The 18,601-nt window shown below is 42.5% G+C and overlaps 1 protein-coding gene across 4 annotated transcripts in view; it reads left to right on the top strand.

Moving 5' to 3' along the window:
- Positions 1–17,906, top strand: part of arhgef28a (Rho guanine nucleotide exchange factor (GEF) 28a) — a 47,166-nt gene extending 29,260 nt beyond the window's left edge. For all 4 annotated transcript variants that reach the window (XM_028602283.1, XM_028602284.1, XM_028602286.1 and 1 more), the window contains 20 exons: positions 1,076–1,199; positions 2,110–2,245; positions 2,555–2,610; positions 2,713–2,773; positions 2,939–3,059; positions 3,171–3,286; positions 4,497–4,637; positions 5,460–5,710; positions 5,819–5,944; positions 6,292–6,409; positions 6,546–6,800; positions 6,915–6,991; positions 7,133–7,309; positions 7,437–7,530; positions 7,667–7,852; positions 8,916–9,070; positions 9,827–9,874; positions 10,676–11,194; positions 13,532–13,817; positions 17,504–17,906. In XM_028602283.1, coding sequence (XP_028458084.1) covers positions 1,076–1,199; positions 2,110–2,245; positions 2,555–2,610; positions 2,713–2,773; positions 2,939–3,059; positions 3,171–3,286; positions 4,497–4,637; positions 5,460–5,710; positions 5,819–5,944; positions 6,292–6,409; positions 6,546–6,800; positions 6,915–6,991; positions 7,133–7,309; positions 7,437–7,530; positions 7,667–7,852; positions 8,916–9,070; positions 9,827–9,874; positions 10,676–11,194; positions 13,532–13,817; positions 17,504–17,676 — 3,220 coding nt within the window. In that variant the 3' untranslated portion in view covers positions 17,677–17,906. The remainder of the gene's footprint in view (positions 1–1,075; positions 1,200–2,109; positions 2,246–2,554; positions 2,611–2,712; positions 2,774–2,938; positions 3,060–3,170; positions 3,287–4,496; positions 4,638–5,459; positions 5,711–5,818; positions 5,945–6,291; positions 6,410–6,545; positions 6,801–6,914; positions 6,992–7,132; positions 7,310–7,436; positions 7,531–7,666; positions 7,853–8,915; positions 9,071–9,826; positions 9,875–10,675; positions 11,195–13,531; positions 13,818–17,503) is intronic.
- Positions 17,907–18,601: the final 695 nt, after the last annotated feature.

The raw sequence follows: 18,601 nt of genomic DNA, 5'->3' as shown, positions 1-18,601 counted from the left end.
TGGTCAAACATATTGTGATATTAGATTTTCTCCATATGGCCCAGCTCTACACTGTGGCTTCTCATCAGTAAACGTCAGTGTGTGTCCGTGTTTGTGCGCTGTTCTTTACAGGGAGATTAGGTTCCGTAAGCGAGCCCAATCTGCTGATGATGATGAGGACAGCATGGAGCTGGCAGAGTCCCTCCAACATCTTACACTGTCTGAGTTCCTCAAAGAGTATGTGAGGGGCGGGGGTTGACCCCTGTTGGACTGCTCTAGCATCCTTAACTGTCCGGCTTAAACAAACTAACCCTAACCAAGACTTATACTGTAGCATGTACGCACCAATGGACAACAAACCACAACCTTGTCTCCTCTCTCCCTGTTGCATCTCCCCTCTTTGTTTCCTCTCCTCTCCTTGTTTAATGTCCTCTCCTTGTTTCATCTCCTCTCCTTTTTCATATCCTCTCCTTGTTTCCTCTCAACTCTTTTTTTTTTTTTTTTTCTCACTTCAACCTCAACACTTTGTCTCTCCTCTGCTCTCCCTTACAGCAGAACAATAATTAAGTTGTTACTGCCATTTAACAATATGCACCAACAGTCTGTCATTGTTGTTTTGCATGTATCCAGCCTCTAACAATTCTACTAATTTTCATTTATTTTCACAGCACAGAGTTGCAGAGAATAAACACTCATTTGTTGCCACATTTAAGTAACTAACAAATTATTGTTATTAGCATTTTATTATTATTGCTTTCTCAAACATTTATTTCACCAGGAACTACATGCAGTGCAATATCAGATGCATGGCAGCAAGTTGCAGTTTAACCTAACAACATCCCTAGTCATGAACCAGTTCTATGCGTGTGTACTGTAAGCATATAGTAATAAACAGCAGTACATCTTCTCAGATGGACTCTCTGCCTGCACCTACACTAACCCACCATACCACTTGTGTTGTCCTGTAGACTCCGCAAGAAGAAAATCAGGATGGTGTGGCTTTACCAACTAACACACGGCTGCAAACAAACTTTTCTTTAGTGTTGTAAGTTATAGACCAAATTTCGCTGACATTATTTTCATTTTTCTTCCTCAGAATTGAAGAGGAGGAGTTGGATAAATACAACATCCCGACAAAGGTGGAGTCAGAGAAGTACAAAGTCATTCGCACCTTCAGTTTTCTCAAGAGCAGGATGTCCAGCACGCGCAACAAGACCAAGGTAAACCCAAACAGTCCACGGCTCTGCTGTGACACACATCAGATATAACAAAGATTATAGAATATAAGGAATGCAACTTAAACTGTACATTCACACAAGCCAGCTTTGCATGCTACATTAGGCTCTCAGCTTTGTTTAATAGTTTAAAAATACAAATGATTTTCAATGCTCCATAGCTGCAGGTGTGTATGTAGCACTGGCTGATTCAATATCAGTGTGGACCTTTTTCACAGCAGACATGTTGACTTGTCATAGTAGGAAAAGCACAGCTGAAATTGATAACCTTACCGATGGCTCAGTTCCATCAAGTGTCCCAGTAAGCTGTTTTAGTGAGTCAGCATGCACAATACCAGGACCTCTCCTAAGTGGAATGCAGCCATCAGTAATGGTTTTGAATACACCTGTGCTTTTCCTACTATGACAAATGAAAAAGGTCTATTTATCCTTGTAGAAGTATTAATGGTATTTTACATTTAAAAAAAATCCCAGTTCTAGACTCGGGTATGGAATATGTGACTCTCTGGGAGACGCAACCAGGAAATGTTTTTGGGAATGACTGAAGGTCAGAAGAGTGACCGACCAAACATGGTTTCCTTTTAATGATTAATCCCCTGTTGTTGAGTCAGCACGGAGACTGGAAGCCGTCCCCGACCTGCATCTGTTGTTTATGCTACACTCCATTTCCTTCTCGTGGACATTGTTACGGCTTGGGAAAAAGGCGGGGATTCCTGCCAGGCTCAGATATCTTCTTCCATGTGGGAGAGTTTACTCTGCAAATAGAAACTCACCCTGGTTTAGAGAGATATGAATTGAGGCCTGCTTTGCTCAGAGTTCTTAGCTGTAGCTGTTACGTTTCGTCTCTGTCTGTATAGCCATGTTTACGCTTATGTCTCCGGCATGGTTTTCCAAGGCAAAGGGGAAGGACAGAGAGGCCAAGGATAGGCAGTTGAATGGACATCGGTTTAACACAGGGTCCTGTTTGGGCCCCACTGTGTGCGTGGTGTGTGAGAAACCGGCATCTGGAAAAGACCTGCTGCATTGCTCCAGTAAGTAAAATCCTAATTCTAAGGAATATTATATATTTTAGCAACAAACAACAACACGGTAACACTTTATAATAACCATCAATAACAGATGGTCAAGTTTATTTATAGAGCACAACAGATGGTAAATGAAAAGTGAATTAATCTTTTAGTTAATTGTTATTTTACTGGTAAAAAACAATTACATAATTAAAAATGTTTACTAATTATTAGTAATGCTGTAAATTATTTATTTTTGCACACATTATATAATTAATATACTATATTCAGTATGTAAAACCTGTAAAACATATATATATATATTGCCCCCAGGTTGCACTACTATCGTCCATAAGGGCTGTCAGGAATCTGTCCCCCCATGTTTGAAAGTGAGTATTGTTTTGAAATTTTGGAATACAATTCTATTGGTGCCTGTCTTTGTGTCAGTTGTCTATATGCTGTAACTAGCCTCTTTCATTTGTATTACTTAGAAACTTCAGGATAAATATGCCGTTACCATGGTGAAAACCAGGACAGCATCCCTCCCACAGAGTGAGTTTACAACACAAGGGTCAATAGTCACCAGCAATTTTGCTGTCCAAGTCACCAGCAATTTAGGTGTCGGGCTCTTTTAACTATGTTGGACATACAATTTCCTGTCTGCACCGTTTGATTCTGGGGGATGATAGGTGTTCATTCGGTTTGCTCTGCCCACAGATTTCACAGTGAGAGACAGTCCTCCTCAGTGTGTTGTCCCCATCTCTACCTCTCTACCGCTCATGAAAGACCCTGCGACCCAGCCGTGCCTACTCTCTGGGGCTTTCCCAAACAGTGACAGGTTATAAAGCTCTCAGACTTTATGAATTACAATTATTTGGGTAGATTGGTTAAATTGTGTAGGTAATATTGGTTGTCTTACCCACAATTTTTCTTTTTCTTTGTGTAACAGTCAGCTCAGTGAGAGTTCAGAGAAAGAGTCTGATGCCTGGAAGGTGACCAGCCGATCAGAAGAGCTCCTGCCGACTCCAGTGTCCTCAACTTCCACTGACTCATCCTTCGGAGAAGGTGTGGAAAACAAAAAAAATACCTAAAAAAGAAAGTGCAGATTGGTTACCATTAGGGCTGTCAATTGATTAAAAAGTTTGTTCGCAATTAATCGCACGAGTGTCCTAGTTACCTCGCAATTAATCACACATTTTTGTATCCGTTCCAAATGTACTTTAAAAGGGATATTTTTTCGAGTTTTTAATGCTCATGTGGTATTTCAGACTCGACTACTCCGTTGGTAACTCCATTCACATTGACAGTACATGCAAATAACTTTAGTCTTGACTTGGCTTGGCTTTGAAACTCAACTTGCCATTCAAAAGACCCTTTTTTTCATCTATATAAATGTATTTAACCACAGTCCTCAGAAATCCACCGGAGTTTAAATTGCCAACCCAAAGGAAGCAGAAGGTGAAGGACATCTGGCCAGAACAAGGGCCATCCGGCGGAATTTCCAGCGGCACCTAAACAATCCCGGATAATTAAACGACGTCGATATAGACTTACGCGTTAATAACGCGTTCATTTTGACAGCCCTAGATACCGTACATGAAATCATTGTCCTCATGCATCCAAACCTTCAAGGTTCAAGTCATCTTTATCGTCCCACTGGGGGGAATTTGTTTTGCAGCCAGGGTTCACATCAAAACAGAATACAAAAAGCCAACATCAACAACACAATACATAAGAGAGCAAGAACAAGGAAATGGAAATTCAGACAAGTACACAAGTACAAAAGTACAAGAGTGCAAGTGTGCACGTTGTTGTGTTTCCTGCTGTGAGAAGATGCCAACCAGGGTACTTTACAAAGTCCTCTTGCAACCAACCCAGCTCGGAAAATCATCCAGTAATAGAAACAGAAGAACAAAATGCAAATGAGCTGCTGACTATGCATCACAGTCCCTCTAGGTATTGTAAGTAAGGAAAACATTGAAAAACAAATAGGCAGCTTCAAATATGCAAATATGCAATTGCATTTGTGAGTATTTGTATTTATCTGTAAAATTATTTTACAGTTGTTCAAATTGGTTGCTACATATTTGTGTGTGGAGGGGGACAATGTCCCTTAAATCATCATACACATGTGTAAATCTCGTTTATTTGTTGATCATGAAAAAAGGAGCCCTCTCTCTTTCTAATAAGTAAATATTGGGAACACTAATGAATGAAACCGAATCCTGGCAGTTTGGATAAGAGAAATTGATGTTATACCTCTCTCTATTGATAGACTGCGTGGACGCGTGCATCCACAGTGACATCTCGGCCGATGCTGTGGATTACGAGGCTGAGTCGTGGAGTCTGACTGTGGAGCACAAGTTCTGCAAGAAGCAGGACAAACGAGCCGTCAAGAGGCAGGATGTTATCTATGGTAAGCAGATGTCAGAGTTGTAAAAGAAAATAACTGGAATGTGTCATTTCCTGCCAGTGTCCGTGTTTCATATATAAAATTGCTGTAATTGCATACAGTTGTTTTATTTAATTGGGTAACCGATTTCTGGCATGATATAATACACGCTCTTCGACTTTTAGAACTCGGGTGATTCACAGTGTCATGCTGTACTGCAGCACAGCCTGGCTCAGCAGCCTATCTGCTAAATTATACAATCTACTCAAAGTTTGCGCTAAGGTCAATGGTCAACCTGTTGCACACGCCGTTCTAACAATCCACAAAAAGAGCATGCTCAGACTCGCTAAAAGCATCTCTTCTGACTCCATGCACGTTTAAAATTATGAATACCAACTTTTGCCTTCTAACGGGCGATTTAGAGTCCCTTCGTTTAGATACAACAGGTTTAGGAACTCTTTTGTACGCCAGTCTATCCTGTTGCTAAACCAAAATCAGTTTGCTGCCTTTACGCTCTGTGCACAGCGTCATGACAACCGTTCGAATTTGACAGGAAATCGGCCCCTCCACTTCCGGTGAAACGTCACTCAGCAACAATGGCCTTTATTATTTTTAGCCGATGGTCCATCTAAGATCTAGATCCGAGGATATCATGAAAGATGTTTGCCATGGCTAATGATATATCTTTATCTTTGTACTACATGTGTGTAATTGTTGTCTAGATCTGTGTGTATTTTTCTTTTTCTCTTTTGAGCGGAGCTGCTCGAGAACGCAAAATAAATTTCGGCGTGAACTGACAACAAAGTTGTGTCGTATCGTATTGATTGTCTACGTGTTGAACCTCAGAGCTGATGCAGACCGAGCTTCACCACCTACAGACGCTAAACATCATGGCCGAGGTTTTCCGGCGAGGCATGAGGGAGGAAGTGCAGCTAGATGCAGAAGCGGTGGAGCGGGTCTTCCCCTGTCTGGACCAGCTGCTTCTCTTCCACCACGCCTTCTTCGTCGCCATGAAAGATCGGCGACACAGCTCCGCCCAACCCCAGGGACACAGCAATTACCTCATCCAGCGAATAGGAGACGTCTTGCTCCAACAGGTTGGCTGCTTTTCAGTGGCTACCTTTCTCTTTGGTGTAATGCATGGAAACCAAATGAGTGTGTGTGTGTGTGTGTGAATCATTGGATGTGTTTTTATTTCTCTGCAGTTTTCAGATGAGAATAGCGAGAAAATGAAGCAGGTGTACGGAGAGTTCTGCAGTCGCCACAACGAAGCGGTCAGCTTTTTCAAAGAGCTCCAGCAGCATAACAAGAGATTTCAGAACTTTGTTAAGGTACTTAACCTTCCCAGAGCAAGTGTCTATTTAGAATTTCTTACTGTATTGTATATATTACTTATCTTTCTTTATCTTATTTGTACATATTACTTATCTTTTTTTATCTTTATTTGTATATATTTCTTATCTTTTATATTATACTTGTTGTACGTGTCCTTGTTGCACCGTGGGTCGGAGAGAACCAAATTTTCAATTGCGCCGTATGTCTGGCACATATTGCAGAATTGACAATAAAGTTAACTTGACTTGACTTGTAACTTCTGTTGAACTAATCCCAAAATAAAAGCATCACTGCTCTGCTCAGGGAGACGTAGTATAACTCTTGATGCTATTTTCTTTTCAAGCAACAAGGTAATAATTCTTTGGTGAGACGGAGGGAGATCCCAGAGTGCATCTTGCTGGTAACCCAAAGGATTACCAAGTACCCAGTGCTCTTGGAGAGGATCCTAAAATATACTCAAGGTTAGTGATCTACTGCCCTCTGCTGGCTGCATGCTCACATGGTCAACAAAAGCACAAAACACAATGTTTCAGTTTGAAAATATACGCAAGTAACACAAGATATCTCATTGGGTCTTCATGTTTTCTTTTTCCTCAGAGGAAACCGAGGAGCATGCAGACCTTTCGAAAGCACTGGCTCAGATTCGAGAGGTGATAGCAGCCGTGGACCTCAGCGTCAGCGAATACGAGCGGCATCAGAGGTTACAGGAAGTGTGGAACCGCATGGAGAACCGCAGCGCAGCCAAGCTGAAGAACGGCCATACCTTCCGCAAGCAGGACATGATGGGGCCGGGACAAACGCTCAAACACCAGGGCCTGCTTCTGTGGAAGACTGCCACCGGTCGACTCAAAGGTGACACAGGCGTGTGTTGTTTTGTCGATGGATATGTTCATTTTGCATCGTGTGAATAAATGATTAAGGCTGATGACGTGACTGGTTTTTTCCTCCTTATCCTCACTTCCATAGATGTCCTGGCTCTCCTTCTCACAGATGCACTCATCTTTCTGCAAGAAAAAGACCAGAAGTTTACCTTTGCCACAGTGGTACGCACACAATTAATTTGAAGAGACCAATACCTACAGTAGCTGTAAGGGTATTCAGCTGTGTCTCTCTGTTTACACCCTATTACCTGTTCTATTTCATCTTTTGGCCATCATCACATCACCATTTTTAATGTGCTTCAGGATCAGAAGCCTCCAGTCATCGCACTGCAGAAGTTAATAGTGCGAGAAGTAGCAAACGAAGAGAGGGGGATGTTTTTGATCAGCGCGTCAGCCGCCGGGCCAGAAATGTACGAGGTCCACACATCATCCAAAGAGGAACGGAACACCTGGATGAGGCTCATTAGAGAGGCTGTAGAGGTGGTGTGTGTGTGTGTGTGTGTGTGTGTGTGTGTGTGTGTGTGAGAACTGAGAAAAAGGAGCGTAATAAGAACTACACATTCAGATTCCACCATTTGTGAAACCTCCGTTATTGATTTCTCTGCTCAGCTGTCCGGAGGAAGAAGAAGAATACACAAGTGAATCTGAAGAGGAGAAGCGAGCTGCCGAGGCGCGCATTCAGAAGATCAATAAGCTACAAGGTATTTGTGAAACCTGTGGCATCATTTATTTGCTATATCGTTTTCTTCGCCGGCTTGAATATATATATATTTTTTTTACCCCTGAGTTAACATTTCACAACACTTTATCTGTGAACCCGATGAACTTGTGTATCAGAGAATCTGCTGAGCCAGGACCAGCGGATCTGCTCCAGCCTGGAGGAGAAGCTGCAGGTCTACGCAGAGCTCGCTGCTCTGAGTGGGAGGAACGAAGCCTCGCTGGTCCAACCGCGACTGCTCGTCCAGCCGCACTCCGAGGAGCTGCCCCAGGCTGCCGTGTTGCTGGCTGCAGCTGTGCAAGAGGGTGAGACATTGACATATACTGTACCCTGCAGGAACAAACAAAGACATATACAGTACACGGCTGCTTGTTTTTTGACAACACCGAATGAAAAAATATTAGATACACTTTACTTTAACCCCTCATTTTGCATTTAAAAGCAATATACAAACATTTGATAAATGGTTTATAACCCACTATAATGTAGTTGTAAGCAGATATAAGGACATTATTAATGTACAGTAATATAATCTACAGTATGAAGTCATATTTTCTATTAGCACAACTGTGTTTTACTGTATTGTCATTCATTTTCAGTTGTTTTTTTTACACCAGCCATCACTTGCGTATCCACAGGAGCAGCTATAGTTATATAAGCTAGTTTATGTAAGCCCATTATGAAATGTTTATGTGCTGCTTATGAAATCAAAATATTGGGGGTTAAAGTTAATTGTAGTAAAGAATTAAAAGGTAATGCAAAACATATTTCCGTTTTAATAAAGAAATTCATATAATTGTTTTATTAAAATGGAATTTTTTTTTAAACATTATTTGTATTGAAGTCTTCTAGCTACATGATTGGGTTAGCATGGGTACCACAATACCACTGTAAAAGGAACTGGGTCTTTTAATTACACATTCAAGGGATACATCTTATTGGCATATATTTACATATAGTACATTGTTTTCCCCAGTATTTCATATATTGTTTGGGTAGTTATCTTACGATAAAGGTCTAAGGTTTAAAGAGATATTCATCCTGTGGTATAAATGTATCTGGGACTTGGACCAGGTATAATGTAACAAAAGAGCAATCAACTTCTGTTCCAAATATTTTCATGATCTCTTCTGCAATCCCATGCCAGCATGAAAAGAAATCAAGGAAAAAGCCCATACTATATAAAACATGTTATTACCACACTGCCTCCATCATTTGTTTTGTCCCTGAGAACCCCTTGAGTCACAAAATACGGTATTACCGGTGTGTTCATCCAACAGAACTCTCAGTCTCATATTTAACGGTTTTAATTGATTAAGCAGAACTCTTAGTTTTACACGTGTTGTTGTTGTTGTTCTTGATTCCCAGCTGAGAACCTGAAAGCCACGCTGTCATCCAAGGCCTGTTCTCCACCGAGCCCCAGCCCGGACTCTGACACCGACTCTGTGTTTCCTGTCAGCCCTGCTACGCTTGTAGAGCCCCCCTCATACTGGCTCTCAGACACGAATGACATCGACTTCAAGGTACAGCGCAATTTCTGCTATAATACATGTATGTAGCTCTTAGCTTTTCTTGTACGACCCCCATGGTATAAATAAAGATTTTGAAATGTAAGAGGCGTTAAATGTTGATGGAGCAATATGATGTATTGTTTTTCCTATAACTGTAGTTGTGATGGTGGCGGTACAGCGGTAATGCAGAGGTATTATGGGTCATTATAGTCTCTTACAGCCTGCATGTGAACCTCACTGCCTCTCAGTTTTTCACAGCTGTGTGGCTCAAGATTGCCAACAGTTGTTTTAATAATTCAGTACAGTCTAGTGGAATACCATTTCAGTCTTAATGTGTTGAATCATTGATAAGCTCATAATAAAGGAAGAAGTCCATTTAGTTCCCAAAGGTAATGTGCCATTAAAAATGGATATGGAGACTTATTACAATTACCATGCAACAGTTTTGCTACCGTTTGCAGCTTTTTCTGACCTGTGAGGTAAATGACTCCGATAGGAAAGAATAATTTTATTATCGACTGCAGTGTGTTAATTTAACCCTAAACAGCGTGATAGGACACCATGCAGCCTCAAGGGGGCGCAAATGTTGCATGAATGCAGTTTTAAATTTTGACTCCCCATTAGCGTAACATGGGAGGAAAATGTTTAGACTTCTCTGTGAGTAGATGTGTGTTATTTAGCAGAAAAGTGTGATATATTTAAAACCCTCAAAATCAAAACGCAGCACGGTAACCTGCATGTTGTGTGTTGATGTTGTCCTTTTAACAGGTTGCTCAAAGTGTCCAAAGCCTGACCAAGTTACTCTACAGTGTGCAGGTGAGCGCATTATTCAGTATACGGTACACCTGCTACTTTTTTATCCTGCTCACAGTCCTCATCTTTATTTTTATCCAATCAGCAAGTCAGCCAACAGACAAACCTCTTCTGTTCTCACCGAGAACATATACATGTTATGTTATTGTTATGCTCAGTCAAGATAAAAGGCTTAAATATGCCTGCACACTCCAGCTCCAGTAAACAGAACCAACGCTGTTTGAAGCCAAAGGTAGCGAGCTGCAGGAGCCAGAATCCTACTGATCTTTTTACTGCGGAGAGACATGAGAGGGTCTTTTGTTTTACCACACACACACACACACACACACACACACACACACACACACACACACACACACACACACACACACACACACACACACACACACACACTGCTGTTAAGTATAAAATGTGAATTTGTGCTTGAGAGGTTGTGTGTATGTATTTGCATAAGGGGATGTGTGCGCGTGCACTCTTGCCCATCTATGTTAGTTTTTAAGGTGTTGATTTCAATGACATTTTCATATTCAAAGTTCTGCATTCCTTCTTGCATATGAACCTGGAAACCACAGTTCTACCAGTACAGGCAGTGTATTTTCACCATGTGAAGAGATGCTGTTGTCTTAACACATACAAAGTTAGGGCACCCAGTAGAGCCTGATCATATTTTTTTTTTTCTCCATTCAAATCACCTGTTTCACCTGTTGTAAGGACGCACATGTGGTTAAAGTAGTGGTTGAGCCTTTGCATTTCAATGAAGCCATCTTTGTGCCTTTGCCCTTTTTTGTCCCCCCCCCCCCCCAGGCCGCAGTGACCATCCAGGACAGCTGCTATGAGGTCCAGAGGCTGCTCCTCCAAGAGACTGGGCGTCCTTCCCCCCGCGCCCAGCGGCCGCACCTTCCGAGCATCCGGGGCAACACCCTACAAGAACAGGAGAAGCAGCGTAACCTGGAGAAGCGGAAGGAGGAGGTGGCGGCGGCTCAGCGGCTCCAGAACCGACTGCGCCAAGAGAAGGAGCGCTGGGAGAGGGAGTGCCAGGCCAGGGAGAGCCAGCAGGGGCAGCAGGAGAGCAGGCTGGAGGAGAGGGAGAGGCAGTGCCACCTGGAGACGGAGAGGCTGAGGCGCGAGAGGGACGAGTTGGACGAGCAGCTGGAGGAGTACCAGCAGAGCCTGGAGCGGCTCAGGGAGGGCCAGAGAAACGTGGAGAGGGAGCGCGAGCGTCTGGAGAGCCAGCAAAAGCTGCTCCAGACCTGGAGACACAGCCGGCAGAGTAGTCTGCCCACTGTGATTCCTCCCATGGTCATCCCTCTAGATGGGCAGCAGGTACGGTTGTTACGAGTTATTCCGAGGCGTTAATCGAAGGGCTCAGTAATGCTCCTGACTAAAGTTCCCGACCCTGACACAAGTGTGAGATGAAGTGTAGTGTTTATGGAGTATTTCTTTGGCACAAGCCATTAATGAGATGCTTTTCTCAGACAGCCATCGGCCTGAGTTACGCCGGTTCACTTATTTACACAGTGCAGCTCAATCCTCTCTTGATATACGACCTGTGATAATGAGAGCAATTTCAGCATCATTTGTCTTAGTGCTCTGGCAGCTCCACTCACCAATAAACACTGAATGATTGATGATAATTAAACCTTTACAAATAAAAGCGCCGACAAAATAATTAAAACCAGAGGCGCGCAGCCCAAGAAACCAACCAATCAATCGCGCGCGAAAGGACTTAAATTATCGACACTTTGTTTGAAAAGCACTACAGTGAAATGTCCCCCGCAGCTGGAAGGCATGGAGGATAAAGGGTGCACTGTTCTCCGTGCCCTTTAAGACTCAATGTACCTCACATGGACAAGCAGCAGTGGGGAAACTAATATAGCACATGCATGTGTGTGAGCCTCTGCTGGGTGCTGCTTTGTGCTGCTCAGTTCAGCAGGTGTGACTGCTCAAAAGACACACACAGAGAGCACTTGAATGGACAGACAAATAAGCACACTCGTGTTAAATTATTCCTTCCCTCCCTCATTAATTTACACACCACCGTGAGCTTTTTACAGGCTGGATGCGATGAGGCTCTCCTGGCTTTTTTTTTTTTTTTTTTTTTTTTTTTTTTTGCGGACTTATTTATTCCCATTCATCTATTTTAGTCAGTGTGGAGGCTGCATTGACAACAGTGGACTGACAAAAGCGTGTGGAGGCAGTGGAGGTCCTTATGTTTTCCTCTGCTAATGTTTTAGCCAGAGGCGGCAGTTCACAGGGTCAGAGACAGATCGAATGACGCGCACACACAAACACACCAGCTCTCAGGTGGTTTCTAATTAGCTGTGCTGCCTTGGCACCGTAGAGGAAAGGCTGTGATGTGAAGATGGGACAGGAGAGAGGGCAAATTAGGAGAGGACAGGAGGAGGGGCTGCAGCAGTGATACCTTTCAAGTGACTCACCGTTTAGTCCACTTACTGTAGCTCTAGATGTATCTAGTAGGGGTGTGAATGTTCACTGGTCTCACGATTTGATTATGATTATCCTGTCAACGATTCATATCGATTTTAATATCACGATCACCTCCTCAATATCATTATATATTGCTACACATGGTTTTCATCGACAAACTCCCATTTTTTTGTATCCGCTCTTAAAAAAGACACTTCCTGAATGTAGCAGAGTCCGAAAACAGCACACAAAAGGCAAAAAAAAGAAGAAGCAGCGACCGGAAAATCAACAAACCACATCAGTAGGGAATAATTGATTATGGTCTGTCGCTGCATCGATGCAGAATCGTCCAGTTCAGTATTGCGATGCAGTGATTAATTGCAACACCCCTAGTATCTAGTCATGCATTTTTTGTTCTATTTCGCCAGGGTTTGAGTTATCCATCTCTGAGAGGTTTGCCTCTACGCCAATACAATGGTGATTCGTTTGTGGTGCTCAAAGCAGTGACATTTAGAAAGATTCTGCAGCAGAGTGGCTTTTCATAAATAGCATCTTCATTACTGAGGACAATCCGCAGAACACACAGGTATGGCAACCGCTTTCCACCAAATAAATAGTCTGTACAAAAATGCCTCACAGTGAAGTCTGTATATTATCCAGACTTAGGAATTTTACAATGCTGTGAGCATCAGAAATGAATTATTTTCACTTCCATTGTATTGGCGAGCTGAAATCTTAGAGACGGATATCTCAAAACCTGGGCAAATGAAATCAAAGTTATTTCTATTATATCAGATATCACTCGAGGTGAGTGGGAAATTGATTTTGGTTGAGTCAGCCTTGTAATTCTTTTTGATCAGTTTCACAGAAATTGATCTAAAGCTCTATTAACTATTAAAGTCTGTTAACAAAGCCTTTCCTAGGTTTTGCACGTTCAGTTTTAAAATGTATTTCCTGATCTCTAATGCAAATGCATCAATGCATTGTTAAATGGTTTCATAGGTGTAGAAACTATCTAATCGTCTCCGTCCATTCTTGCTTAAGAAGCTCGCGCCTGGATAGCTCACCTGGTTGAGTGGCCCCAAGGCCAAAAAAAAAAAAATCATCATCAAAAAAAAAAAAAAGAAGCCTAGGCAATAATCTCCTTCTGAATGTCTGTTCACAGTGTTCTTGATTTTCACCTTTCAGCTCTGTTGCTGAACTGGACCGTGCCATTTGCTCTCTCTCCCCCAGGACTCGACACCAAGTCAGTCCAGAGACCACGCCGGTAACGGCTCCGTGTTTGTGAACGAGGCTGCGTTCGCCAACACCAGCGTCAACAATCGCCACGTCCACCACAAACGAAATGACCCCAACGCACACAATTGTCTCAACACCCTGCTGGCAAGATCCAACAGCAGACATGTCTCCATTGCTAAGGCTCCCCACAGACCACACTCCGACTCCCAGGGATGGGTGATGGGCACAGGATACCTGTGCAGCCCTGCAGGGAGGCTGGGGCTGCAGCAAACACCCAGTGGTAAGAAGATAGGGTTTTATAATCTGTCATAGAGACAAGGTTTAAAAAACACAAATCGAATGGTGCCTAGCTCATGGGGATATATTACTATATTTTTTTGTTTTCTGGCACTATAATACATGCAGTGTGGGATGGTTTCATCTAATATATATGTGTTTTGTCTTTCTGGTGTATAGAAGGGCTGTAACTAACGACTAAGAGTTTGTGTTTGGGGCCGGTGCGCGATCACGGAAGGCTTGTATCATGTGGATGCTCCAACAGTTTTGATGTCATTACTTAGAATTCCTCATGGGGGCGAGGGAAACTACGCACTATAGCTTTAATTTCCTTCTTTTCTGTGATGGCCCTGCCACAGTATCAGCCATAACTACACTTCTAAAATACAACAAAAAATAATAAAATACAAGACATCTCCTGCTACCTTTTACCTGCATACTCACTAATACAGGCTTTTCCGGTGTTACGACAAAATAAGGCATTAATAAAAACTATATAAAAATAGCGTTCTTTTCCCTCGTTTGAACGAAGAAAATTGGCAAATATATAAAGTCATAGACAATATTTTTACTTGAAAAAAAATGTAATTGATTATCACAAAGTATTTCTGACGACTCGTTTGATTGAATTGTTGCCGCTCTACTGTAGACACAATAACTTTTAGAGCAATAAAAGATAGAAACTAAATGAGCTCATTAGATTTTTGAGAACATAACTACATTAATTTACATATTAATGAGGGAGAACAGATTTTTCAAAGCATTTTTTTTTTTTTTTTTTGCTTTCAAATACCATCTGTGAAGGGAAGTAAGTTGGCGTAGAAAAATTCACTAATGAATGCATCAAATAGCTCAATTACACATTTTTCATTACTGGTTATGTTTAATATCCTGTATCGTAGTGCTAATGCTGTGACATTACACACATTGGTGCCTCTGGTATTGGACAGCAGTGGGCCGTTATCATTCTGTCTCTGCTGCTCAACATAAAGGAGAAATCTGCTTCCCGTGAGAATGTAAACAAACCCTCCGCCTCATGTATGTGAGAGCGCATTGTACACACACGCTCTGTCTCTGGTGAGGCCTTTTCTGTCCTTCTGCTCAGTTAATCAGTGACTCCACCACCTCCACCTGCACCAGCAGCAGCAGCGACGGGGGCTCACCAGCAAGAGGAAGAAAATCAATGGTTCCACTATCTATTGACTGGCAGGGCAGACAACAGCATGTGAATCACAGTTCACAGGCGATGGCGGACTGATTGGGACATCGATCTAAAAAAAAAAAAAAATCTTTACAGAACTCATTACCGCATGACTTGTCATCGCACCGGGAGAAGGGGGGGAGGAGGTGCGAGGAGGAAAATGAGAGATGCAGACACGCATTAATCTGCGTTTCACTCGCGAGCTGTCGGCTACATATTCCCATGTGCCCATCCCTGTTCCTAATCCATTCATGCACACGCTCATTTTTATATTCATGGCAGGCGGGGGGGGAGGGAGGGTCACATGTGTCTTGTTCCTCAGCCCTTGTAAACGATGGGGTCCGTGTTACGTGCATGGAGAGTTTCCGGTATTGTTTACCAGCAATAGCAGGCAGCACGGTCTCGTCCTCATTGATCAGCTTACTAACCTTTCCTCGTTATTGAGCACACACAAGCCCCAATGAAACCTGGGTCACTTGTTAACAAGCCTGGGGTGAATACTTTGTTGCCATCGACAACGCAGGGTGCATTCCAGCTGATATCTAGCTTACCCACAATGCATTCCTTAGTGGATCCCAAGAGGGCCTACAATGAAATACTCTTAGACACTGAATAATGCTGCCTAATCTTTACATAATGCCCCATCCGAGTTATACCTCTATAAGGAGTCATTTCAGTATTTTATGTGCAAGCTCATATTTTAGGACCTCGTCATACTGGATCACGTGCTGCCTGGTATGTGGAGGAACCTGGTATCTCTTTTCTATCATGTGAAAAAAAAGGAATCTCTTTCAAATGCAAATTCTCCATTGTGCTGTCAGTCACATGGATCAAAACTTGATCTCAATTCTCATCCTCACCTGAGCATGTGAAGATTTCTTACCATGGACACCATGCATATAAATGCACACCCTTTTTTTGTTCAGTGGATTTTCATAATTTGTTCCTGCACAATGTAATCTCGAAGAACCAGTTGAATGGAATTTCCTGAAATGACACCTCCTCTGATGAGTCGTGTCAGGTCTGTGTCGTTCACCTTTTCACACAAAGGGTGAGAGCATGGTGAGTTGGCGGAGGAAGAATAGAGAGATGAAACTGGTGCTCTTTACAATATGTGGATCGATTCACACCTTGTAAAATATGCGGCATGATGCATAAACCTGATCTGTGACTTTCTAACAAAGCATCGGGCTGCACCGCAATGGTTAAATGATACTAATGACTATTTCGATCAATACTGAGATCACGACTGGAATAGAATGAAATAGAACTTTTGTTGTACCACTAGAGGGTTGATAGTTGATACCATTTAATGAAATCTCCCAGCCTGGGGATGTTTTAGTGCTGTATGTTCATTGTATTGATTGCATTGACAGCAGTGTTTTACAGAGCATCTAATGATGTTGGCAGCCCACAATTTTCCAGATTCTAACAACCCGAGCCAACTGGCCCAGTCAGGTTACAATACTAGACTGAGATTTTCTCAAAAGGTTTTGCTGCCCTAACACACCGATATGTTTTGCTGCATCCTTTAAATGGCACACATTTGCTGTCTGCGTTATGTCTGCATTAATAACACTAAAATCTTATGGACCAAGAAGGTATTGAGCATTTTTTATCATCTGGCTGCACACTGATGATCTCATCTATCAGAGGTACGGCCTATATGGTGGCTAACAGAGCTACTCCAACAGGCTCTTATATAATTAATCAAACAGAGACACTTTCCTACAGGGACACAATGAGGCAATTTATAGTTCACGCCATCTGTTACCATGACAGCGCACCTGCCCAAATGCTAGACAGCACCCACCATCCGCACACAAATGTAAGAGCACACGCATTCTCCGCTAGATTCCACCGGTTAAAAAAAAAAAAAAAACACATTCTCTTTCAGATCTCCTTTACCGGTAATTAAATAATAATAATGCCATTGATCCTTTTGAAGAGATCACCCCGGAAGCCGGGGATGTAATATGTCGCTCAAAAACACTTCAGCAGGCCATATGTCTGCCAACTCAAGGGTTTGAATCCTTGTTATCTGCTTGAAGGCTGCTCTCACTACGATATCTCTTTATCCTTCCTCATTTTTCTCTTCTTGTTAACCGTCAAGTATGAGGAGGCGGGTGTCATCGAATCCCAACCATGACGATGGATTACGTTGATAATGATAAAAGTGACACCTCTAAGTGGAAGGGGGGGATGATAGATAGCTTGAAAATGTCTTTGTTTTCATTCTCAGTCTCATGCTCCGGTGCAGGAGGCTGAGCTGCAGCAGCCGTGGTTGTATCTATATGCGGTTAGTGATTAGAAGAGTTAGACTGATGATTAGACTGAGCTCATTAAACAAGTGGTACATGCCCCCATCCTGATGATTATGTATCAGTGGTTAGTAAATGATTGATTTGGTCAATGCATTATCAGTATCAGTAGCTGCATTTCTTCTACATACTAGAGTGTAATAATAGTTTTTTTTTTCCCGCTCTCAGATGACCGTCACAGCTACATCAGTGAGACCTGGTCATCAACGGCAAGTGGAGCTAACCCATATCCGGTGCTCCCACATCCCAGTGACCCTCAGCTGGACCTCCGTGCACTGGTTTCCTTGGAGACTGAGAGCGGAGCGGAGGAGGGCAGTGAGGAAACCATTGTGTACCTCTGAATGTTGATAGATTTCAGACTCTAAACAGCCAACCCAGCACTTGGAAAAAAAAAAATTTCATGAAGCGTCAGAATTGGATCCAGGGTTTGCTTCAGAAAGCATTTCTCTCTTTAACAGTCTTTTGTCATGTTTTTCTTTTATATATTTGAAAGATTTTTGTGGTCTTTTTGTAATTGTAAATTTACTGGAAATACGGAGAGAGACACAGACATAAAGAAGGTTGTTTCAGACTCAGTCTCACATGTGTCATGCACCTTAGCTCGTGTGTGTGTGTGTGTGTGTGTGTGTGTGTGTGTGTGTGTGTGTGTGTGTGTGTGTGTGTGTGTGTGTGTGTGTGTGTGTGTGTGTGTGTGTGTGTGTGTGTGTGTGTGTGTGTGTGTGTGTGTGTGTGTGTGTGTGTGTGTTTGTTCTTTATTGACTGGGTCCCTGCAGCTACACTTTTCCTCATCTCTGCTTCTTACTGACCCTCCCTCGCTGCCTTCCTTTCTCAGGTTCCACATATCTTGCCTGAACGTCATATTTGTTAAATTTACCACAAAAGAGGAGGAAAGGCGTATACCCAGTATAAGCTGGCTTTATCTCTCTAGTGGGTGATTGTCTTGCCATGGAGCAAACTGCCCCTCTATCATTTATCAGACAGGCTCTGTTTATGTACATACAGTAACGTGAAGCACAAAACACTAGAGTTAAAACATGAGGTGCGACAGCATCAATCACACTTTTTTTAGACTGCTGCCTATAGTCATCATTCATTTCTTTTTATCTATAGCATGTTTTCTTGTTAAGAGAAATAAGCATAGATGTTGCATCTGTGCAAATACGTCCATTTTATCAGTGTGTAGACATTCAACCGCAAAAGCCTGACAAAGCATGTTTTGAGCACAACTGTTCCTGTAAAAAGTGAAAGGAAGTTGTGGTGCAGGAA

Source organism: Perca flavescens, chromosome 16, assembly GCF_004354835.1.
Source record: "Perca flavescens isolate YP-PL-M2 chromosome 16, PFLA_1.0, whole genome shotgun sequence".
NCBI lineage: Eukaryota > Metazoa > Chordata > Actinopteri > Perciformes > Percidae > Perca > Perca flavescens.
Note: the sequence above shows the minus strand (reverse complement) of the source record. Positions and strands in the feature narration are given on the sequence as shown.